Here is a 24,950-nt window from a genome sequence, read left to right on the forward strand (position 1 = left end):
TTTGAATACATTTCATCCATGGGCAATAGTGGAAATTAATTTAAAGTTGTTCTCTTGGAGTTTAACAAAGTGTGAATTTATTTTATTGTATGCGCCATGAACACATCGCTGCAGAAACCACACACCCACTGTACACTCAGAGTCTGACCTGTCTGGATGTCGATGCAGGGCCTTAAAGGGTCAGCCAGGGCATACACAGGAGTCATTTATTCCCTATATGTCATACTGGCGTTGAACCCAAACTGACAGCACCAGGCAGAGGTTGTTAGTTGTCTTGTTATTTTCTAAGATGTATACCACTGCTATCTGCTTAGTAAATGTTGTGGTTTAATGTTCTGTTGTGTGTGTTTTTACTGTAGGCTACTTAGGAACACCCCCCCCCCCCCAAAAAAAAAGAAGAAAAAAAATCCATTCAGATGGAAGATTAAGTAGGCTAGCCCACATCAATCAATCACAACAACAACAACAACAAGGAAATAAAGAAATCAGCCTGTTATCAAACTAAGAGCTAATTGTGGCCACTTACACTGTTCCAGTTCATCTAGTTTGGGGCTCTGTGCCAGTAGCCTAAAGTTTTTCTAAATCAATAAGCCTACTAGGAAACCAATTTCTTTATCGAGCTGGTGATTGAAAGAGGAAATGGCTTCCCCAAACTGCTGAAATAGCCTATAAAATATGGCTATGCTGCAATGATCCTTCATTGGGGGAAAAAAAACAAAACTGAAAATAAATGAGCTGTGTCCACATACTTTTGGCGTGAGCAGACGCCCTATCTCCCAAGATAGGTGATTAGTGGTCAGAACAGAACGTAGGTGGTTTCTTCGAGCAAACTGTGTGGGCTTGTGCACTTTGACCTCGCTCTTCCAACAGTGATTCATCCAGTGAGGATACACCGTGCATAACAGATCACAGCAGGGACTGGCGGCAGTACTACCACACAGAGGTTAACAACTGGGCTGTGGCGCATATTCATACCACCATCTCCTGAGACAGGTTTAGATCAATGAAGAGCAGAGGTTTAATAGATTCTCCATTCAGAATAATGCTGGAGAAGCTGCTTGGACTGAGGCCAAACTGTTCCCCTGATTCTTCAAGATTTCAATAACAAAGTTTAGCCTTAAGAAATAAATGTACTATGTCATGTGTAGTTTTGACTCTGGAAAGGACTGTGATGTGTTTCCATGGCAATGTTATACAGATACATGGGTAGCCTATTGTATGTTTTTTTTTTTTTTTAAGAAAAAACACTGCTACCCTCTAGTGGATGTATAACCATTGCACACTGTAACGGTTTAGGTCCTATAGATGCATGTTTTCTTTCTTTGTTTTTGGTCAATCATTAATTCGTTTCATCTCAAAACATTAAACTTGATGACAAAACGAGGCGAGTTTGATTTCAATAACTAAAACTAATTATCCTGTCACGTTTCTATGTGGTTTACAACCTCTACAACACAGATTCAGTATTTTCTGTGGAAATTGCAGACTATTATGTTCCTCTTATGTTTTAAGACACTTGTAAACATCAAAACAATGTTGATTATAATAAAAACAAAGCAATGACACATAACGCAGTGACTCTACTTGATAAAAACCATGGTTTGTTGATGTGCTACAACGAAAACCGACCCGACGAGAAACAACTGGGACCGTAACGCTCTCTCATTGGCCGAAGGACCGAGGTCCTGAATGTGATTGGTCAATCCGCGCTGCACACCCTAACGGGTCCGACCAGAAACACTGCCACTCGGAAAGCGTGACACCTGCAAGGTAACTCATTGTGCTGCACGTAGCCTCGCGTAATTAAACAAGTTCAAGATAATTTAGACTGATATAATTGTTCTGGTTTGAACTAGCAGAGAGACGGAGTGATGAACGTCATTTCCTAGCTCCTCTTATTTTCTCCCGTTTTCTCTTTCCCATGTATCCTGACATGATGCGCTAGCTAGCTTGTTAGCATGTTGCGGAGTTACCAGTGGATGCTTAAACTAGCTGCTGCTAGTAGTTCATAAATATAATGTTTATATTAGCCCAGAGTGACCACTTCCTCTTCCTACAGCAACATAAACGTGGCTGCTTTTGTTTAGGTTTTGCGTTTTAACGTAAACGACGGCTTCACCAGAGGTGGTAATTGTGGCTTCAAAAAGTCATCTCCATGCTATGTTACGTTACCATATTTGTTTCGCTCATACACTTAACCAGCTGATTCCAATCAACACAGCTCTTCAGCCAGGAAGATGAGCTAATTAGTGAATGCACCTACACCTGGTTCAGTGACTGAGCAGAACAAATACATGGCATGGAGATGACTCGTTGAAGCCACAGTTCCCATCTCTGGTATTCACTACTACTAGTAACGCAGAAGACGAAACTGTTTAATCGATGCTCAGCTCTTGCTCATGCTGTAAACTTTATCACTACGTATGACGTGACATTATTGCCATTGCATTGTAATATGTGATAACTGTGTTTATTTATTTATTTTAAACATTTAGTAAAGAGGGTAGATTGAAGCAAGTCAGTGTGACCCTACATTTTCAGCTTGGACCCCTAAAATGTTAAGTTAGGGGCCACTGTGCTCCTAATAAAAAAGATAGTCTGGAGCTCTGTAGTGATAATGATCTGTCAAGAGATTATTGGTCACCTCAGCTTGCAAAGCAAGTATTCACATTTCCCTCATCATTCACCTTTTCATTCATGATCCTCACATACACTGGCCTGCCACTTGTTATGATAGATTGCAGATTATTGGATTCCCTTAAATTTACTGGTTGCACATTTTTAGGGGCAAAATGCCCACATTTCTGGAGCCCTGTGACAGCTTCACAGAATGAACCACTGAATACTTAAACTTCTGTGTAGAAAACACTGAACGCCCCATTGTCTTTCAATGTCAAGCTTTCTTTTTACTGCTATTTCTTTGCCGTTGTTTGCTGCTGCAACCCTGTGAATTTCCTTTATTTTATCTTATCTTAAATCCAACTAGTCATCTCTGTAATTTCTAACCATAACCTCCTGGTGAAAACCCTGCATCAAGCCTTAGCCACAGAATGCAGTCTCATGAAACACTGTTAAGAGGAAACGCCCTACAACGGAAGAAAGGGGTAACTCCTCAGAGTGAAGTTCTGAGAAAAATGAGTTTAAAGTATTTTTGTTGTCCAGTCAACTGTATTGAACTGTGTAAAAATATTTAACTTAACATTTTACCTACCTTATTTCAGAGACACCTCTGTCTGTTTGTGTTTCACAGCAGTTTTTGGGTGTTACTCTGAAAACCACCCACAATATATACCAAATAAGATAACGTTGAGTCAAGATATTTATCCACATGATGTAGCAGACCTTTAATGTCCCAGAAATGACAAAATCTCATTTTTGAAGAAAAAAAAAGAGTTGCCCTTCTTGCGTTGTAGGGCAACTCTCCCATAGTTTACAGATGGTGCCTTGGTCATTTAAAAATCCATTCTATGGTATGAAGTCACTGTTAAGAATTAATTAGATTTTTACTTAATTAAATATCTAGTAAAGAGCAGGCGTTTAATGATGTAAATGAAGTAAGTCTCAGTTCTAACTCAATCCTTCTGTCGTGTCCACAGTCATGTCTTTCCATCAGGATCGTGGGGGTCCCAGAGGGGGCATGGCCCAAGGTCAGCACAACTCCCCTCAAAGCTACCGACCTGCCAACCTGAGGCCTCCTCCTCCCCAGCCCCCCGTGCCTCCGTACCACTACGACCCGCAGGCTCCCCCCAGCTCAGGGTACCACGGAAACAGCAGCTACATGCCGCCGCACTCTGACTTCATGCAGTACCCTCCCCCGCCGGCGTCCCAGACCCCCAGCTCTCTCAACACGTGTCCAGTTCGCCCGCCTTTCCCCAAGCCCCCGGTCCGGCAGGGCTTCCTAGAACCTCCGCCTAACTTTCCTCCTCCTCCGTTGCCTAGTTCCACGGGGGGTCCGACCTCGGGGTCGCAGGTTTCTGCTCAGAGTGCTTACCACTCTTACATGATGCCGCCTGTGCCCCCTCCACCATTACCACATCCGCCCATGCCTCACCCCATGGCCTCTCAGTCCATGAACTACCACCCTCCGTACTCCATGAACTACCCCCATCCTCCCCACCCTCCGTTCCCCCCTCCCACCTTCAGCCCCGGCTACACCCAGAGCGCCAGCTCATTCAAACCAGACCACAGCTTCAGACACGGGGGGCAGTATAAGTACGAAAAACCCATGGACAACAGGAGGTCTCCGGAGAGAGGGTACCGCCATGACGACCACAGGCAGAAGGGCTATGGGTACAGTAGCCAAGGCGATAGGCACAAAATGGAGTTTCCTGGGGAGAGGAAAGATCGAGGCAGAAGCCCAGACAGGCGCGTTCGGCCGGAGGGCGGGAGGTACAGGTCTGAGTACGACAGAGGCCGGACCCCGCCCCGGCACAGGAGCAGGGATCGCAGCAGGTACGCAGAGAGCAGTTTCCTAAATGGAATTAATTTATGAAACTTTTTCTTCTCACTACTCAACTACTCTGTGTTTGCCCACAGAGAGAGGCATCGTCACAGAGACGGCCGGAGATCCCAGTCACCTGACAGACACAGGAAGAGGCCTCGGAGGTACACATATAATCCCTTATGTATCTTTTCTTAAAGCTGTTGTGAAATATTTAGCTCCTTCAAACATTACCAGATAACCACTTAGTAAGTGTGGCTCAGCTTCCACCCATTCTGTGAACTTAAATATATGGAAGACACTTTGTGCTCTAAATGGAAATGTTCAGTATCACAGCTAGACATGGGCCGGTATGAGGACAAATTCCATGATTTCACAATATTGCGGTATTGCAATTACAGCTCTAAAATGTGTTGTTTTGAAATGTCTGGGTAAATACAACTTTTACATTGAACACAGTCTTTTATTGTTAAATACAGTGACATATAGAATATTTGGATCATTAGTACATGTGTATCAAGTTAAAATAAATAATAAAACAAATAATCATATTCTTCTAAATAAAATTAAAATAAATGCAGTCCTTTAAGGGAAGACAGTTTTTGTTGGAACAGCCCCACCTCTCTAACCTGTAACATGAGCCACACCGCTAGATGTAACATAACAACAACAACAACAGTAACAGCAATGGCCAAAACATGTCTGTTGAATTGGACCGGCACGACTCCCAGTTGACATATAGTTGATAATCTGTCTTTGATGAGATAATAAACTCATGCCACAGATAAGATGGAAAATTTTAGTGGTTTTGAAACGTGACTTTTTCATACCGTGGTTAATCACAGCTGAAGGAACTGTACTGTTGAGGTTGTTGCAGACCATATGGAACACTGAATACTCCTAGATCTATCATTGTGTTATTTGGAGTAGGAAATCAGAGCACAAGCAAATTTTCTTAAATACAAGCACTTTCCCCAGCATTATTTATTCCCCATGTTTTCCCGGACTACGGATGATTTAGTGCAGATTATGTAATTTAGGTAATTTTCCCAGACAAAGTTCTCCCAGAGCCACTATCAGATATTTTACAACCATTAATGTTCGCTTTGTAGCACCTTCAATGACTAATAAATAGTTTTCAAAAAGACCAGTGTATACTATCAGGCAGATCTATATGTGACACTGTCATCTCAACTCATTGTGATCCTCCTTTTCTGTTGTTATTCGCAGTCGGTCCACAAGCCGAGACAGGAAACGCGGCCGCTGGGAAGAGGAGCGGGACAGGAGGTCGGAGGCCTCGTCGGGGCCGAGCAGAGAGCGCAGCTACTCGTCCTCCGTCAGGAGCAGGGACTCTGACGAAGCCTTCAGCGACAGAGAGCGAGAGCGAGAGCGAGAGAGGGAACGAGACCGAGAGCGAGAGAAGGATAGAGAGAAGGGGGATGAGGAGAAAGAGGAGGAGGAGCTGCTGAAGCCCGCCTGGATCCGCTGCACCCACGCTGAGAACTACTACTCCAACGACCCCATGGACCAAGTGGTACTGTGGCGCTTTATTTAGCTTCTAATTATATCTGTCCTGTTCGGCTGCTAATTGCCTGTCATGATAGATATTTGTTGTTTTTTGCCTGGTACCCTTTTGCAACAGAGTCGATAAAAATATCACTACCTGCAGTCTGATGTCATTAGTTACAAAAGAACAGCTTTAACACATCGCTCATTAACAGTGACAACAGATGGGTTTCATATTGTCGTATCCAGCTGATGACCGAAGGGGACTTTCCCCAGCCTGGTGTCTGTCCCTTTTATTAATCCTGTCTTCCAAAGTGTTGTTGGTGTAGTTTCTCTTTAAGACGATATGTTCTCAGGCTCTCACTTAATTGCGAGCACTCAAAACACATTCCCTGGTCGACCTTTACAAATCACCACCTGCCTTCCTCGAACGCTTTTGGAGCTTTTGGATCGCGCAGGCGCCCTCTTTTTTATTCTCTAAAACTTTGACCTTTACCGGGAGTCTCTCAGCGCTTTCTTCCTGCTGTCCTCAGCTACTTCCTCTTCTCTGCAAATTACATATTCTAGGAGAGACCTGACCCGTCCTTCAGTGAAATTAAAGCAAAGGAAAATGTCGAGACAGAGTCCAAGTCTATTTCTTTACAGATGTACCACTCTCTCTGTGCTGCTGCGACAGCGAGGATACAGGTGTCACTGAGAGAACAGGATGCAGCGATATCATCTATGTGAGGACAAAGTCTAGATATTATTTTCTAGCTGTGTTTGTAAACGGATCTTTTTCCTTTTTTCTTTTCGTGACACCAAGTCATCAAGTACTGTATTTTGTCAGCCAAGGTTGCACACTCGGCTGCATTTGTACTTAAATTTAAAAAAGCCGTTGCCTCCCTGGTGGCCTGTGGGTTAAAGACACTGGTGGTGTCATCTCAGTGTCACTGGCTTCTTAATTTCATGTCGACACCTCAGAGCTCTCCTTGTATCTTGCTCATTATCCAGTGAAGGCATGAAAGATCCCTAACATTTATATCATTAACACAGCATCAGTCTCTATCAACAACATTTAAATACCAAATGAATAAAAAAAATCATCTCTGTCACAGATTTTCATGTATTTTATTTAAATGTGTTTTATCACAGGGAGACTCAACAGTTGTGGGGACCAGTAAACTGCGGGACCTGTATGAGCGCTTTGAGGAGGAGCTGGGGAGGAGACAGGAGCGAGCCAAGGAGGCTCGACCCAAATGGGAGCCGCCCAAGACCAAACTGGACGAGGATCCAGGTGAGTAACGCTGAGACACTAAACTGAGAAATATCTAAACCAAAAATACAGACTGTAATTCAGTTAAAGAGGTGGTACTTCAGTGAGTTTGACATTTTTAGCGCCTGCAGTTTGGATTTTGGAGTTATGCTCACAGGTGTTTTTTTTAAAATTAATAATCAGACATACCTCTCTGTGTAATATCTATATGAATAACTTAATTGGTTGCAGCTCAGAAGGCAATTTCACTGGGTTTTGTTCATTTCCACTGTCCCTCTTATTGTTTTTTATTTTTTTGAGCTTTTTGCCTTTAATTGACAGGACAGTAAAGATAGACAGGAAAAGGGGAGGCAGAGGGAGGGGGAACAACATGCAGTGCACAAACTCAGACATATGCAGTGCCCCTTCTTTTTTGTGCCCAGAATTCTCAAAGAAATCGGTTGCAGGTCTTAACACACAACATAAAGCTCCTTCTGACTGGAACAATTTTCCTCCTTATTTGAGATCCTTGACCTCCTTTCACTGCTTTAGGTCATCTTAACTTTCTTTTCTTAAAACAACCTGTTCATACAGCTTGTGTATAATCAGCTCATTGTATTTAATTGAGCTTGTACAGCATTTGAGGACTGGGGGTGTGTGTGGGAGAGGGCGAGTGAGCATCTGTTTCTGTGTACTTGTAGTTATTGTTTTTGTCCTTTTGCATTGTTTATTTTGTAATACTATTTTTGATGTTAGTATGTATGTGTTATGTGTTTTGTAATTCGTTATTTGTGTACTTGAAAATGAGATGCTGCATCTGAAGGGGCTTTCCTCTCAATTAAATCTAGATATAATGTAATACAGTTCAATAGCACCACAAGTTCATCCACACTTGCAGGACTGTTGCATTAGATTTAGCCTGGGGTAGGTGATTAACTGTGAACTGAATATACTTGGTTATAATAATAATAGTAATACAATTATTTATACAGTGACTATATAGATTATTGGTGTGTTCTCTCTGTGATTTTCAAACATCATAATTCCTGTAGTAGTAAAAGATTTTCAGTGTGTAAAAACTACAATCGCTTAGATTTGTTGAATTAATATGAGAAATTAACACAGATCAAAGCCAAGCCAATACTGCACTCAGAAAGTAATCTGAGGTTTAATTGTTCCTTTAATCTTGCAGCCCTAAAGATCACATCTTTTTTACTCACAGCAGCTACTGCGACTGAGTCTGTAATTGAATCTTGTACCGACTCATACTTCCTGTCTTGTTACTTTCGTAAGTTGTTGTGGATGCAAGCGCGGCAGCTAAATAACAATGAACAGTTAATACACCCCGTCGACAAGCCTTTGTTATGGGGCGCGCACAGAAACTGGCTGTGTTCTCAGCGGTGCATTGGGCTGAGACAGAGATTAAGTTCGGTGTTTATGATGTTATCTGCGGGGCTGTCAGCTGGATTGTCTCTCTCAGCGTTGCAACGGTATCAATCTCGCCCAGGGAGATCTAATTTTGCTAAATATGTTGCTCAGGGCCCTGACTTCACAGTCAAGTGCTCAAGTTAAAAATGTTTGATAAGAATTGAAGACTTTGCTTCCGCTTAAAGCCACAAACTATTCAGCGGAATTGTATTTATAATCTTCATTTTAGTGTGACGTTTCTCTCCAGTCAGGCAGAGTGACAAGTGTGAGAGAGAGAGAACAAAAAAAGGAGAGAATGTGAGATGTCAATATTGGCAACTGTGCTGCTCTCATAGAGATTCAAATCTGCAGATGGAGGAAAAAGCAGATTGTAATAAACCTGAATATTTAAACAGTGAATCCAACATACTTACTTACTTACCGGTACTTGGGCCTTTGTATTCCTTTCAGAACATAGGCCATTGATCAGTTGTTTCGCCCCTCGTCTGTCTTTATCTGTGCTCCTTTTTTCGGTTCTTCATCTGCCCTGTTTACCTTGTGGATTTCATGTTGGTGCCTGTTTAGTTATTCCGGTTTTGTCCCTTCTCAGCGTGTGGCCATTCCAGCTCCACTTTCCACTTACAGGTAGGGTTAGTGATCCTGGAAAAACGGTTTGAACAGGCCACAATTTGAAAATCCAAGTCCAAGCCCCTGTCCTCAGACTTTTCTCCGAAGCCATGCCTCCAGAGCACAGGAATACGATGCTGTGCAGTGAAGCCCCAGCTACACGCATCAGTATCGCCCAAAGCTGCGTCGCTCATAGTCAGCCAGTGTGGCGCATCTTCCAATTGGCTTTATGCACAGCTCCACTACTTCCTGAAATAAGACAGCTCTTTTATTTCCTGTCTTACATTATTGGAGCAACTGATTAATCCAGGTGTGTCTGACCTCACAGCAATGGTCAGGCACACCCGGCTGGATTAATTAGTTGGTCCAATTATGTAAGACAGGAAATGCAAGCCCATTGACTTGAACTTGGGCGTTCAACGTGATTGGATGGTGTTTTCACAGGGTTGTCTGTTCCACAGGTGACTTTTTTTTCACTTTTGTGAAAAAGCATTTAACTACTTGGTGGAGTGAAGAGGATTTCAGGCAATTCAGTAAAAAATGCTCCGGGAAAAAGATTTCCAGCCCTTCCCTTTACAGTACAAGCGGCACTTCTATTGTTTTTTGTTTGCCTTGTTCCCACTGGTTGATGTTATTAATTCTATCGGGCTGGATGATTCCAAGGATGTGTCTTAAGGCTGATTTGTACTTCTGTGTCAAGCCCTCTGCGGCGCTGCGAAGCCCTACGTGCTGAGGCGACGCAGACCGCAAGGGCTGTGATTGGTCCACTATGCCTGGACTCAGCGTATCAATTTATTGTAGTGACTTACGTTTCGAGCAGTGAAGGTGTGCTCTTCACTGCTCGAAACGTACGTCACTACAATAAATTGATACACTGAGTCCTGCAGAGTTGCGAGTACCCTCGTTTTTTTCTATGTTGCCTATTTTTTGTACTCTGCACCTGCCCTCGCTGGTGTGATGTGCGTGTCTACTCTGGTTTGTTCTTGGTCCACTATGTCTACCATTATGATGGTGAATTGCACAGCAACACATTCCCTCGATGCAGAACTTTGAAGGCCCCGGCGTAGTTACGGCGTGGAGTTTAGAGTTTAGGCAGTGGTTGATGAAAGTCTGAAGTTTATTGGGGAGGTTTGTGGTGGTTCTCCAGGTTCTGGATCCGTACAGAAGTACAGTTTTAACACTGGAGTTGAAGATCTTGAGCTTTGTTGGAAGTGACCTTTTTGTTTTGTTGTTTTCCAAATCTTGTTTAGGCTGTTGGAGGTTGTTCTTGCCTTCTCTATTCTAGTCTTTACTTCCTCATCTGTCCCACCATCCACAGCTAATATGCTTCCCCAGGTATGGGAATTTTCCACTTCTTCGAAAATGAATCCAACATAGTGATTGGTAAATCATGATGTCCCCCTGAAGAACACTGAGATGTGAAAGTTTGCTGTGTCATCACCATTGTGCGGAAAAGTATTCCTCTACAAGAACTGGCAAAGACAGAGAGTGCACATCATTTGAACACACTGTAACACATTGCTTTACTGAGACTTTATGTTCAAGAATACTTTGTGAAGGCAAAGCAGAGCGAGGGGGCGGGGGGGCTTAACCACTCGACCGGCTCCGGCAAATTATGTGTTGAGTCGTTGGCCCTGTAACGTTGTAATGATTAAAGACCTTTTTTTTTTTGCTCTTTGGTTCCAGACGACAGCAGCAGTGAGTCAGACTGCGAGTCAGACGGTGAAGGAAGCACCTGCTCCAGCAGCTCCGACTCGGAGGTTTTCGATGTCATCGCTGAGATCAAGAGAAAGAAGGCTCATCCCGACCGGCTGCATGAGGAGCTGTGGTACAACGACCCAGGACAGGTCGGTGTTAACGGAGGAATATAGAATTTCTTATGCTGCGGAAATAAATCTTCATCATCTACATCTGTCTAAACAGACCAAAACAAAAACATCCTGTATTATGAAATAGATAAATGGCAGGCAAAGAGTGCCCAGTAAGCCAATGCTACTATAGAATAATATTGTACGTGTGTGTTAATGTAAATTCTGATAAAGATGATCTTGGAACATGTGCTTGTGCCCCTATGAGAAAAACCACTGCCTCTGTGCTAGGATATTTGAACAGCACACTCTGCTCAAATGAAGGCCATACACTTAAACAGATGAATAAAACGAGCAAATAATATAATCCAATTAATTTAAATTAAACCTGCAACCCTTGAATTTTAAACACAGTTCTAATTTTACGGCTTTATCAGAAATTGTGCTGATAACATTTTTTTCCTGAGGCAAAAGCAAAAGCAGCACTTTCATCCAGCCATCACTGAAGCAGGCCACTGTTTGTTGAGTGCGTAGTGCAGAAACAGAGCATGCATTTGCATATATGAGTCATTTTTTTTTATTAGTTAATGAGCCTAAGCTGCTGTAACTCTGTTAACCCTAACTTACTAAAGGAAAACTGATTCTGCCGTTGGATACAAACCGAAAACCAACAGAATTATGAATCTATTTTAAAAGAAACAAACAGCTGATGCATGTTCAACCTATAGACCTGCTACACTGGGAATCTGCCACAGAAAACAAAGCAAGACAGTGATGCTAGAGTCTGTGGCTCAGGGGCCACAATGTGTTTTAAAATTTGACGACAGGGCTGGTATCGGATGGAGTGTTTGTGTGAACTCATTTAATTACATGTAAAAGCCATGACCTAAAAGTAAACTTACATTCAAATTATATCAAAGTTTGCGGTCTTTGCTATAATTTGGACAGTTTCGTACCAATATTTGAAGGGTTGGATTAAAAAGCCCAACGGGCCACGGCCACATATGGCCCACAAGCCTTAGTTTTCCCATGTTTGTATAGCTCAGGTAGGTTGAGGAGGTAGTATAGAATAATTGAGAAACTGTGTCTCTGTAAAATGTCTCAGTTTCTTAATTAGTGTGACTGCTGAAGCAGTCACACTATTGTTCTTCTGTTTGGCCATTTTCTTCCGCCTTTTTACGGTCTTCTTCTAGTCCTTCATACTTTGTGCTATTTCAACAATTCATATATCAAAACGTGCAGCTTCTTTTGAACTTTATCGGCATTACTTTTCTCTTTTTAACTATTTATACTTTTTCAAATATTTAACTTTTTCTGATTTTTTTCAGCTTTATAATGTGTGTGTATTGCGTCTAACGAGCAGAGCCAGAGTGGTGTCAGAGTGGAGAGAGGCAAAAAAACATTCTAGAGTTTTTCTGGCTAAACTGTCAGCACGGCCACAAATTAAACTCTAGACAAATTATTTTCTCCAGTTTTGTAGCCACACTTGTCTTCTGGCTAAAATTCTGGTCAAAAATGCAAAGAGACTTAGATAATAATTTTAAATATTTTTTAAATGCAGCCAGGGAGCTCTCTGCTCTCATTAAGCTCAATGCATTTTTTTCACATCAGCAGGAGAAGGAGCTCAACTTTGTAACTTGCTGTTAAGTGCTTTTTAATTCATTTGAATTCACCAAAAAATAGTCACAGGTCACAAAAAAGTCCTCTTCTCACTTGGTGTGGCTAATTTATATTAATTTATTTTTGTTTTAAGCATCATTGAAAAATCTCACATTCATCAAAGTCTCAACCTCTCTTCTTAATATCTCCTCTGTAGTGTAGGGGTTAGGGTAACTGCCTGCCAACCCTAAGGTCACTGGTTCGAATCCAAGGGAAGAATTCTTGTTATGTTATGTTGAATTCTGCTCTCCTCCCCCGCCTTCAGTTGGTTACAGGTGTTTGTTATCTCCTTGATTACTCGTACCAGTTTGCAGCACATCATCACATTACAATGAATGACAACAGTCTTGAAAGCAGTGTGCTCTCTGTAGCCGAGTGGCAGAGTAAAGGTTTAGTGATCATATGGTCACGGGTTCGATTCCTGCCTCAGTCATTGCACATCATTGCTTGACTTTTGATTCCAATTATTCAGCTGTCATTGGACAGTCTTTGATTCCTCATAGTATAAAGCTCATTGTAACTCAGGTTCTCTGTGGCCATATGGTTAGTGTGTTAGGTGTTGTGCTATTTCAACAATTCATATATCAAAACGTGCAGCTTTTTTTGAACTTTATCGGCGTTACTTTTCTCTTTTTAACTATTTATACTTTTTAAAATATTTAACTTTTTCTGCAAATTAAACTCTAGACAAATTATTTTCTCCAGTTTTGTAGCCACACTTGTCTTCTGGCTAAAATTCTGGTCAAAAATGCAAAGAGACTTAGATAATAATTTTAAATATTTTTTAAATGTAGCCAGGGAGCTCTCTGCTCTCATTCAGCCCAATGCTGAGAATTCTCCACAACTCTGTCTGAAACATGCTTATGTCTGTGCTCTCTGTGGCGAAGTGGCAGAGTAAAGGTTTATTGATCATGAGGTCATGGGTTCGATTCCTTACTTTTTTTTTTAAGCAGAAGCCAGTGATCCTCTTATCAAAGGTTTTCTTTACCCCTCACATACTGTCTCTGTCTGTAGCCTAGTGGTTAGCTTGCTGGTCTGGAGACCTGAAGGTTGCTGGTTCAATTCTTGCCTCAACAACAATTATAGTGAATTATTTTCCCAGTTGTCCTCTGTTGACTTCTGATAACTTGCTTCATGTTGAAACTGCTGCTCTCAGCCTGAAATTCACAGAAATTTTCATTCTAAGTCATTCAAGCTTGACTCTCAAGCTTTCTTGATGTTGACAGTGTGCAGATCATTAACAGACAACAGTCTCTGCAACTGTGTGTGCACCGTGGCCTAGAGGCAGAGTGGAAGTCTAATGACCATGAGGTTGTGGGTTCAATTCCGACCTTGGTCAAACATTTGTATGGTGATCACTGCTTGCACTATTTGCTAATTCTGCAACAGCGTTCAGTTGCTATCAGCAGTCACACCATTTCCATTCTTGGAAATGCTTTTTCTAGTTCCTTATCAAGATTGTTTTTGTCTTGTGTTTATATTTTAATGATTTCCAATAAGCTGTTGTCAGGAAAACTCAGGGAGAAAACACTGGCACATTAGCAAAATGATTAAAAGCATAAATTAATCACAGACTGTACTAAATTCTACAGCGGGGACATGAAAAAGTCCAAACTTTAATCTCATTCAAGTTCAAAAAAGGCACAAATAGTAAACATAAACATAGAAAAAACACAAGACTAATGCTTGGATCCACTTCGGTCCAAGTTGGTGTCTGTGTGTCTATAATGCAGACAGATACACAACATGGTGTGATACAAGTGCATTTCCAACATGACTGGATTGTGAGCACCAAGTTCAGGTCACTGGCAGCTTCTCATCTTACTTAACATTTTCCATTTTTCATCAGATGAGACAGTTTGAAGTCTGACTTCACACTGTGCGATCTGCAAAAAATGCTCAAAGACTAATGAACAGTTTGTTTCTCCTGTAAATTCTCTTAATTACCAGCTGTTGATACATTTAAAAAATGCATAAAAACATCACCGTCAGTGAAAGTCTGAATGCGGTCGTGGGCTGGCAATTTGTCATTTTACTGAACAGCTGTGTCAGACTTTGTCAGGGAGGACTGTCACAAAGCAAAACTTTAAAAACTCCAAACTCCTGTGGAGGAGTAAAGGTCAGGAGCGTGCGGTTTAGAGGTGGGAAAATGTTCAGCGGCTCCGGCGTTATACATGGCAAACGGAGCGGTCGTGTGTCTGATTTACGTATTTTCTTTCTGTCCAGATGAATGATGGTCCCCTGTGCAAGTGCAGTGCCAAGGCCAGACGTACAGGGATCCGCCACAGCATCTACCCGGGGGAGGAGGTATGACACGCTGTGAATAAATCACCCTTTCATAACCTTGAAGTTGTGCCACGCGGGGGCAAGGACGTTATTCTAGTCCACCAAAATGCATTCTCTATACAGAGGCCGTTTTCTATTGTATTAGCGGAGGACAAGTAAGTAAGAGTTTATCATCCCAAAGAGCCAAATGATGATATTACATCTGTAAGGATTTGGCAGGGGAGTTGGTCTATACCAGTGATTCATGGATTCTTTTGGCCACCTGCGGAGATTTCTTGTTTTCATGACTCATTTTCTTGTCTTGACTGTGTTTTGGAACAAAGACTCCCACGTAGATGCATCTCCAGCTGACCGGTGTAACACATCACAGCAACAAAGACAACAAAGCGGCAACAGATCTCAAAGCTGCTTTAACTGTTGCCGATGCGATGGCTCATGAAAGGGAGGCTTCATTTGCCATTAATTACCTGATGAGGTTTATAATCTACGTTAAAGCAAATTAACGTCAGCCACTTTTGCGAGCGTTAGTGTGTTACTTGAAGGTCACGTCGTGTCCTAAAACACTGTTTGGGTTTGAAAATGAATGGGGCACGATCCCTTGTTAGTCGAGCAGTTGACTTAATTGCTCGTTACAATCTTGGTTGACTGGGTTATTATTAGTCAATTAATTGTTTTTTAATGAGCAGTATGGCTGTATTCATTTAAAGATGGAGATCAGGCATCACTGAGACGTGTTTGTCACATCTCTGTCTGAGCAGGAATTTTTCAATCATTCTCATAGGTAAAAAAAACAAAAACAAAAACAAAACACATTAGGAAAGTAGCTATTGGTTTAAACTCTAAGATACACGATTTAACAGAAAATGAATCAGCAAATGGCAAATATTTCAAAGCCACAGCTTCTTAATTGGGAGGTTTTGCTTCCTTTCTCTGTTTTATATAATTGAAAATTGATTATTTTGGGGGTTTTGGGCATTTGTCAGACACAATGAGATGAATATTTTTCATTATATGCTGGTAATAGTTGACCTTCTATTTCCAGGTAGCAAACAAGGCAAGGTTAATTAAAAATGACAATTCACTTGATTGGTAGACAAAAATACCTCATGATTTGTATCTCCTCTAATCGTTTTTGACTTGTGTATAATGTGTATTATGTAATATGTGTGAGGTGCTGAACTGAGTTTTAAACCGAGTCTGTGTGTCTCTCTCTCAGTCTGTCAAACAGTGCCGTCTAATGAACAACAACGCGGGGAAGCTGTTCCACTACAGGATCACTGTCTCTCCTCCCACCAACTTCCTGGTAAGAACTGATCTTTTTTTTCTTTTTCTTATCGAAGATATGTTTTCTGCTGTTTGTTCATTTTAACCATATTCGTCCAGCTGCAGCATGTGTGACCAGCTGTTCTCTGTTTCAGACCGACAGGCCGACGGTAATCGAGTACGACGACCATGAGTACCTGTTCGAAGGCTTCTCTCTCTTCTCCCACAAGCCTCTCACTAATGTAAGCCTGCTGCCAGTCGTTAGCCACGTAGGCGATACAGGCCGTGAGTTTTTACACTGCAACAGTTTCAGATTTGTTTGACAGTAAGTGGGTGTCGCTGCGCAGTCCTTCTCCTCAGCTACGCCTGTATTTTTTTTATATTTTGTGTCATTGTTATTTACTTTTTTGCTTGGAGTCTGCAGAGTTTCTTTTGCATGTTTTTTTCTTGAGGCAGGTGTCACACTGGGTTTATTTTTTTTATGTATTTGGAAGTATTGAGATGAAATCAAAAAAGTTTACACGGTTACTTACAACTTCTCTGTGAGCTTTAAAACCCACATTTCACTATCAAGAGAGCTGTTTCATACTCAGACACAGAGTTTTATACACATAAAAGAAGGCTTTTACTGTAAATAATCTCATTTATGACTCAATGAACCTGATCTAATAGGAGCAGGAAGAACAAATTTATTGTTTAACCGCTATGCCATAGGCATATCTTTAGAATCAAACTTCAATAAAATCATATCATGATGATATAATCATGTCTCACAGTTAAAAACTTTGACTTAACCCTTGAATGCCAGTAATTCTCAATTGATAGTTGCACAGGACTGAGAGGGAACAAGGCTTGTTGTACTTATCTGGGAAATCTCAGGAGACCAACCTTCATCATGATGTAATTTGATTTCACTCGGGTGTCGGATTTCTCTGATATTTATATTGTCAGATGAGATAAGATTTACTCATGACTGACACGATGCAAGGTACCTAATCTCCCCTTAATTCAAAACAAACAGAATAAATGATTGAAATGCGTGCATCACTATTTGATGATATTTTTCGACCTTTTATTACAGGAGGAGGTGTTTTTATTAATACTGCCTATTAGTTTCAGTTGTACGGGCCGAGTCCAGGTGTTCCTCCCACGTCTGCTGTAAACTCCGCTCTCTCTCTGCTCTCATGTGTGCGCCTGCCTGTGTGAAACAGGTTCATGATGGGTTTTATTACCACTCACACACAGGCGGATTGCTGCTCTTCCCCAGCCATGCACGACACTATTTCTCCTTCTACATGTCTGTTAAGGCAACACATATAATTTAGGTCAGGGTTTGAGTGAAAAATCCCCTCCTTCCTTTAACTCCGCTCTCCTTTGAAAAAAAAAAACAACAACTTCAAAATCGGCTTCTGGCTCAGGGTCGGCCTCTTTGTTGCCGGACAAAGTGCTCCTCTCTCGCTGTGGTGACCTTGTCACCAACTCCTCTCCCCACACGTTTGAAGGCCCATCAGTGGCTGTCAAACATTAGAGAGGTTGTGACTTAAAAGGACCCTCTCTCTCTCTCTCTCTCTGTAGCCATTTCAGCTGTGGGCCCGACTTCTTTTTCTTTTATTTCTTATTTTTATTTCCAAGGAGGAAGTTAAAAGACGAAAAGACATCGACAGGAGGCAACAAAACCAAATCAGCAGCCACGCACGTGTGTGTGTGTTATTCCTGCATCATGTTTGAATAATAAACTACTTGGTCAATATCCTTCTAGCTTGAAAAGAGCCCTGAGGATTAGGCATGATTTGAACTGGATAATTTAAGCAGCCCTTGTTAAAAGCTGGGCTAAACGCTTCGTGGCAGTGTGGGGATTAGGAACCTCGGAGCGTGGTGATATTAGCCACCCCCCCTCCTCCCTGCTAGTTAGCCGCCGGGATGGGCAAGAATGAATGTGACTCCCAGGTTAATCTCTTAAAATGGACCCCTGTGCTCCGGCAACAAAGACCGTGTAACTAGGGAGATTAAACACAGAAGAGCAGGCTTATCTATTTAGTGAGATTTGAGTTACTTAATTTTCAAGAGTCAGGTGCACCGCCTGTGTGTGAGTGGTGGAGCATATGTAGTCTTTCTTTTCTTTTTTTTTAAGTTTGTGCGTGTTCCAAGAGTGGCATTTCTTGGGCGCCCCTTCTTTTCTTTACGCACACACGTGATGGGTTTTTTGCGAGCGCCATTTTTTTCGGGGCCAGCTCGGCATCAGAGATGAGGTTTTAATGAGTTTTCCTTGAAAAGCTGTAACCTCTGCCTAACGCCATGGTAATGAGTCGGCCTGTCCTTTCTTCTGTTCGTCCTCTGCTCCTTTCATCATCACAGATTCCATTGTGCCGTGTGATCCGCTTCAACATAGATTACACCATTCACTTCATAGAGGAGATGACACCGGAGGTCAGTAAAACCCCACTTTATCTCCCAGCTCTTTCTCTCCCCTTTCTCACCCCCCTTTTTTTTTGTTTTTATCTCAAACGCTGAGTCTGAGCACAGCTGAGCCACACGTAACCCTCGCACCTCGGCTCCTGGGTGAGCGAAGGTGCTAATCCTTTTAGAAGAGAGAGAGGAGATTCTTTTTAACCTGCTGAAGTTGATTACATCGATAAGGTGGCTTATGTGATAAAGTTGCACTGGATTTGCTTATCAGTCATATCTACATGAATGCACTCCCGCTCTTTTTGAGTCTTGTCTGAGCTCTGTTCTCACAAAATGTTGCTATCAAACCCCATCTCCCTCCTCCATACAGAACTACTGTGTACGAGGCCTGGAGCTGTTCGCCTCCTACTTATTCCAGGACATTCTGGAGCTGTACGACTGGAACCTGACAGGTACGAGTCCCAAAAGACGGCCCAGTTTAACCAGGAGTGACTTCTCAAGGTTATGCACGGGTCGCATGTGTGACATTTGTTTTTATAGTATATAATACATATGAGATATATAATTTAAGGTTAGCGAGGAAATGATCTTATCTTGCACACTTCAGATTCAGTTTCCTTTATTGGTCCCAGAAGGGCAGTTCGTTTTCATTATAGTCAACCCATTCATAATAAATAGAGTAAAAGAATAAAATGAAATAAAAAACACAATAAATTCAGCTGCTGACATCCACAGTCATTCATCTTAACAGCATCGTTACAACAACATCAGCACCAACCAGTGACAGCACAGTGAACAACGGGATGCAAAGAACTGGGATTCAAATTTCCTCTGTTGTTGACTGTGGGAGCTGATTTTCTTCATTTCGGGTGGTTCTATAGGGGTTCACATTCTATCATACACTGTGAAAGTTTGAATGATGTATTCAGTATGGACTAGAACATCACAGTGATGTTCATGTTATCAGTTGAAATTGATGACATTTGTTCATTGTTGTCACTTAAATCTGACTCCATTAAAAGAAACATCTATACATCATATAGACCCTTTCAGAGAGTATAAACAAAGACAGGTGTGGCTCATTAGAAAACGCTCTGGTACACTAAATGGAATGGAGCCTTAATTAGTATTCTTGGTAACACCTGTCTTTGTTTATACTCTCTGAAAGGGTCTATACAGTATACAGTACAGTGACAAATAGATGAGGTTGAGGAAAGCACATTAATTTTGTGTGTTGTTATTCTGAAAGTTTTTTTGTTTTTTTAACCTTTATTTATACAGTCAGTCTCACTGACACATGGGGTCTCATTTCCAAGAAAAATATGTTTGTTCTGTACCTGAAGAAATTATCAAAAGAAATAATGTGTGCTCCTTTGTCCAGGTCCCGATTTTGAGGAGGATGCCTCTGGATGCCAGCGCTTCCATTTCATGCCCCGTTTTGTCCGATTCTTACCCGGTAAGACTCTTTATTACCAACCTGCACAGACTTGACTGCTCCCTGTCTCCCTCTGGTGGCAGCTTAGTTCTCCAGTTCAAACCTGCCACAGAAAAGGGAAAAAAAGGAAGCCCATCTCCAGTGTAATGTCTACTCCCAGCATTTCTGCATCTGATGTTGATGTATGTGGTGTGCAGTCACAGAGCCTGAGCAGTTAGTGCAGCCGCATGGTATTCACCTTCGATACACATGATGGTGCTGGTGCACTACGGTATCGCCGCCGAGCTTGTTATGACAGCCGTGCCACCTACCTTCGTTCCATCATGAAACGATTTCTCTCCCAGCTTTTCCCAATTTAGTTTGCTACAAACACTTAAATGCCTCTTTCACGAAAGGAAAAAACAACGGTCCAAACTGATGTGATCTGTAGAGAGGGAGAGGGAGAGAGAGAGGAGATGTGGAGCTACACTGAGAGTATTATGATGCTGCATTTTGAAGTTAGAGGGAGAGTGTGTGTGTGTGTGTGTGTGTGTGTGTATGTGCCTGCATTTGTTATTGTCTTAATGCATTTCCAGGACTGAGATCAGAGTGCATTTTTGTGTGTCTGTCCATTCCGACACTCCTAAATGGAGGTCAATCAATTTTGCATGAGTGCCTATTAAGTAGCCTCTCTCTGACCCGGCAGATTGCATGTGTGCTCAGATTTATTTCCCTGCGCACGCACTCGTATGTGACTGTCGGCCTCGCTCTTGATTTTTTGCAACACAGATTTGAATGTGATTTCATGCGCCTTCACGTATCGCGCGGCATCTAACCTTTCATCAGAGCCCGTGTTCACCTGTGCGTTTCCCTGAACAATGCGATTGTGATGCGCGGGGACATTTTTCACAGTATGTAATATTGGCTCAAAAACTGTGAGTTGGCAGAGGTGAGGTGGGGTGAGATGCTTGTATAAACACAAAGTCTTTCTCCAACATGAACGCTGATTTGGGGCCAAGGATTTTTCTGAACAATGAGGGAATACATTGTAAGGAAGCTCAAGTGAAACATTTCACCTCCAGGAAAAAGTCACAGCTCGTTTCATTCCACGAACTGCAGCTACAAAGACTGAGATCTTTGTTTTTTTCTTCTTTTTTTTGTATTCATGTAATAAATATTTCTGTCTTAGATGGCGGGAAAGAGGTGCTGTCCATGCATCAGGTGCTCCTCTACCTGCTGCGCAGCAGCAAGCCCCTGGTCCCCGAGGAGGAGATTGCAGACATGCTGCAGTGGGAGGAGCTGGAATGGCAGAAATACGCGGAGGAGTGCAAGGGCATGATCGTCACCAACCCGGGCATGGTGAGGCCTCAGCTTCTCTGTTAACGACAGGAGGTGGCCTTGTCTGCCGCTTTCAAGGGCATCGGCGGCCCCCGGCTCGCACCGCAGGAATAAGGCTGTTCATGTTAGCCTGTGACATGAGCAATCTCACCTATTATCCCCAAGGGCGTTTGCTGTCATCAACACTAGTCCGGCCGAAGCTTTTATGTCTCGGTGAAGTTGGTTAACCTTCTTGTCTTGGCCCATATTTTAAAGAATGTAGAGTAATTGTGTTTGGGTAAAGGTGAAGATGTCAGCGCTAGCTAAAAGGCTGCATATGAACAGTGAAGATGATTGTGTAACCTTTGGCGTGGGTGAGTTATTGAGTCAACTGGCTCCTCTGGCAGGACTGAATTGTTGCTGTCAGGTCCCCCCACATACAGTAGGTGGGTGTATAATAGTCTTCCATCCTTAGACTCAAGTTAAGAGATTGCTCTGTCCGTCAAACAAAGTCTATTAATAAGGTTATATATAGAGACTTTGTGAAAATAGAGTTGTGGTGACGGTCAACATTAGTCATCCTCACTGTCACTCTCAGACAGAGTTTGGTGGTTTGTTTATTGGTTAAAAGGCTGTTTTATTAACGTTTCACTGAAATCTAAATATTCTTCTAAAATAAGTGTCACTGAATGTCACATGTCAAATTACTGCCAACACCAGGCGTGTCTGGATCAGCCATGATTGAATCAGTTTCATCAGCAACAGCAGAAAAGACATTTTATCACTAGTAGCGCTGTCATCAGCGTACACAGGAACACAGGAGTGACAGAGTGGACAAACCGCCCAACCAGCTACGTTAAACCCCCTATAACTGAAGACATCAAAATGTAAACAGAAGGCTGCAGCGTGCTGGACAGTGTGGGGCGGAGCAGGGCAGGCCAACCTGTTTTTGTCGGCCACTACGATCCTCTCAGCCGTTGTGTCCGGCTGACAGCGCTGTCAGAGGCATAGCAGGAGACACCCGACACAACTCGTGCTGTAGTAGGGTTACCAAACTAAACTTTCTCAAGTTTCTGTGTGGAAACCTGATATCTTGACATCTCGCATGATGAACAAAGACATTTAACACGAGTTTCTAGGTAGAACATCAGAGCCAGGTACAGTAGTTGAGCTGAGCTAACACGACATGTGCAAGGGAGTGCATGGTTTAGTACCGCCGGCTGCCTCGACTCCAGAAATCTGAAACTGACCTGTGGGCTCCACTAATCACATGTTCCTAAAACTCAAGGGAATATTTAAAACATTGTTTTATCCAGCTAATAGTCCAAAGCCCAGAGATATTCCACTTTAAAACACAGAAAGGTCTTTTTTGTTCTTTTTTTTTAGTCTAGTTTATTTTTGCACATATAGTTAGACATGGGATTTCATAAAAAAGAGCTATTTGAAGCTATTAAGCTTTTAAATCCCTACCACAAAACCTCCCCATTGATTAACCCTCTAAAGCTATTCATAATTTAAATCCAAACATATATGTCCATAAAGTAATGTGTAATAAAGTTAAATGACACAGGGAATAAGTATTGAACACATGAAGAAAAGGAGGTGCAAAAATGGAAAGCCAAGAAAGCAACTGGAGTCTGTCAGTATTTAGAAAGTCATCCTGTCCCCTATTAGTGCAAAGTAATATCAGCTGGTTTAGTCCAGTTGTTGCCTATTAAAAGGTTTCTCATCACCAAGGTGTTGCAGAACATACTGATGGCATCGGTTACATATGTGTCTGAATGCACCATTTTATTTATTAGTGCTGTTATCCAGAACTGAACAGAACTTCATTTCACCATAAACTGGACACAGCCAGGTCTTCACAAGATTTCTGACAGAGTCAAACGAAAACTAAGAGGAGTTGTCCAAGAGCCAAGGAGCCCTGACAGAGAGCTTTAGAGAGACCTGCAATTAGCAGCTACAGTTGTAAAAGAAAAAACAATGAGTAATGCATTTAACCGCCATGGCCTCTATGCATGCTCACCATGCAAGTCTATGGATGCGTTCAATACTTATTTTACCCACTGTATATGTTAACTCATTAACCCATAAAGAACCTATAATCATCAAATGAAACCAAGACACATGTCTTGCAATTGAAAAGTGGGAGCCAGTCATTTTTGCCTTATAATTATCTGAAATGATTAACCAATAAATCATTCACTGGTCATGATCAAAACTCTAGAAGTTGCCTTGACAGAATCATTTAGATTTGATCCACTAAACTGTCCTCTCAGCTCGGCGGCCCGTCTCGGCCCACACATGCTCTTACTTCGTGGACATCTCAACTCATGTGCCGTGCTGAGGTCACATACCTCTTCCACATGATGCCAATCAAACCCCACACTCTCAAGTGATTATTTCAAACTGAGGCACGGTAAACAAAATCAGGGCACACATGTCATCAGCCTTTAAATAGCTCATGGCGTCAGCATTAAAGCTGATCTAAAGAGCCAGTCGATGCTAAATGTTACACTTTAGCCTTTACGTGGTACTTGTGTCGGGACAAATGTAAACAATGTGCAATCATGGAGCCTTCCATCAGGACAATCTAACCTGATTATGTCGCTTTCCTGAGAGAATCAAAGTTGCCCGGTGACCTCTGGCTCTCAGATCAGAGTTTGTATGCAGGCTGTGACGAGCGTGCTCGGCTAATGTCAAGGTGAGCCCGGGCCTCGAGCCATCTGCCGCACCGCTCATCACGCCTTATGCTACAACAACCCCCTTCTTCTGATCTTGCAAAAAAAACAAAAACGGCTGACAGGCTAACTGTGATTTGGGGGAAGCCAGCTGAGGATGCGTCGCATGTCAATCTCCCTCCCTGATAAGAGTGTCACAAGTTAGCACACGGCCCCATCCCCAACATCACTTTATCATTGTTGCTCCGGATCTGAGCCTCATCTCATTACGTCCCTGTGACAGACGACCCTCCTGGCCTGGATTATTTGTTACTCGGCGTATTGGTAGCGGTATGATTGAATGATGGCTGCCTTGTAGCTAGATGAATGTGTTTATACTGTAACATGACTGGCTTTACTGACTTCCTCCTCCCCCTCCTGCCCCCCCACCACCACCACAGAAACCCAGCTCAGTGCGTATCGATCAACTGGACAGGGAGCAGTTCAACCCCGATGTCATCACCTTCCCCATCATCGTCCATTTCGGGATCCGCCCGGCTCAGCTCAGCTACGCCGGAGACCCTCAGTAAGATTACATACATGTGCACACACACAGACACACACACATATACACACACATATAAATGCCGATCAGCCATCCGCGCACAGCTCTTTCCACATATAGCTTCCACCTGCTGGGCATCATCTCCCTCGTTCCCCCTACTCCTTATTCACCGCCGCTCTCCCAGGACACTGACGGCAAAATCCTTGGTGTGGCACATTGGGGAGGACGTGAATGGCGTATGGCGAGGGAGGGGGGTGACGGATAGATGGAAAAGGGGAATAGAAGGATGAGAAAACAAGTGGCATGACATTTTCACATGCGTCGTCACGGGTCCCAGGTTTCCGCTGGGTGCCTCCG

At 42.5% G+C, this 24,950-nt stretch overlaps 1 protein-coding gene across 1 annotated transcript in view; it reads left to right on the top strand.

Annotated features, from left to right (window-relative positions):
* The first annotated feature begins 1,744 nt into the window (after window positions 1-1,744).
* The window catches only part of drosha (drosha ribonuclease III), a 97,380-nt gene continuing 74,174 nt past the window's right edge, over window positions 1,745-24,950 (top strand). Inside the window, exons 1-14 of the mRNA XM_085763430.1 lie at window positions 1,745-1,770; window positions 3,597-4,452; window positions 4,537-4,605; window positions 5,672-5,975; window positions 7,082-7,223; window positions 10,902-11,062; window positions 14,909-14,989; window positions 16,185-16,271; window positions 16,387-16,473; window positions 18,587-18,658; window positions 19,008-19,089; window positions 20,019-20,093; window positions 21,241-21,410; window positions 24,490-24,614. Coding sequence (XP_085619556.1) covers window positions 3,599-4,452; window positions 4,537-4,605; window positions 5,672-5,975; window positions 7,082-7,223; window positions 10,902-11,062; window positions 14,909-14,989; window positions 16,185-16,271; window positions 16,387-16,473; window positions 18,587-18,658; window positions 19,008-19,089; window positions 20,019-20,093; window positions 21,241-21,410; window positions 24,490-24,614 — 2,309 coding nt within the window. The 5' untranslated portion in view covers window positions 1,745-1,770; window positions 3,597-3,598. The remainder of the gene's footprint in view (window positions 1,771-3,596; window positions 4,453-4,536; window positions 4,606-5,671; window positions 5,976-7,081; window positions 7,224-10,901; window positions 11,063-14,908; window positions 14,990-16,184; window positions 16,272-16,386; window positions 16,474-18,586; window positions 18,659-19,007; window positions 19,090-20,018; window positions 20,094-21,240; window positions 21,411-24,489; window positions 24,615-24,950) is intronic.

The sequence above is a fragment of the Trachurus japonicus genome, chromosome 20, assembly GCF_045865225.1.
Source record: "Trachurus japonicus isolate A0001 chromosome 20, Traja_1.0".
Taxonomy (NCBI): domain Eukaryota; kingdom Metazoa; phylum Chordata; class Actinopteri; order Carangiformes; family Carangidae; genus Trachurus; species Trachurus japonicus.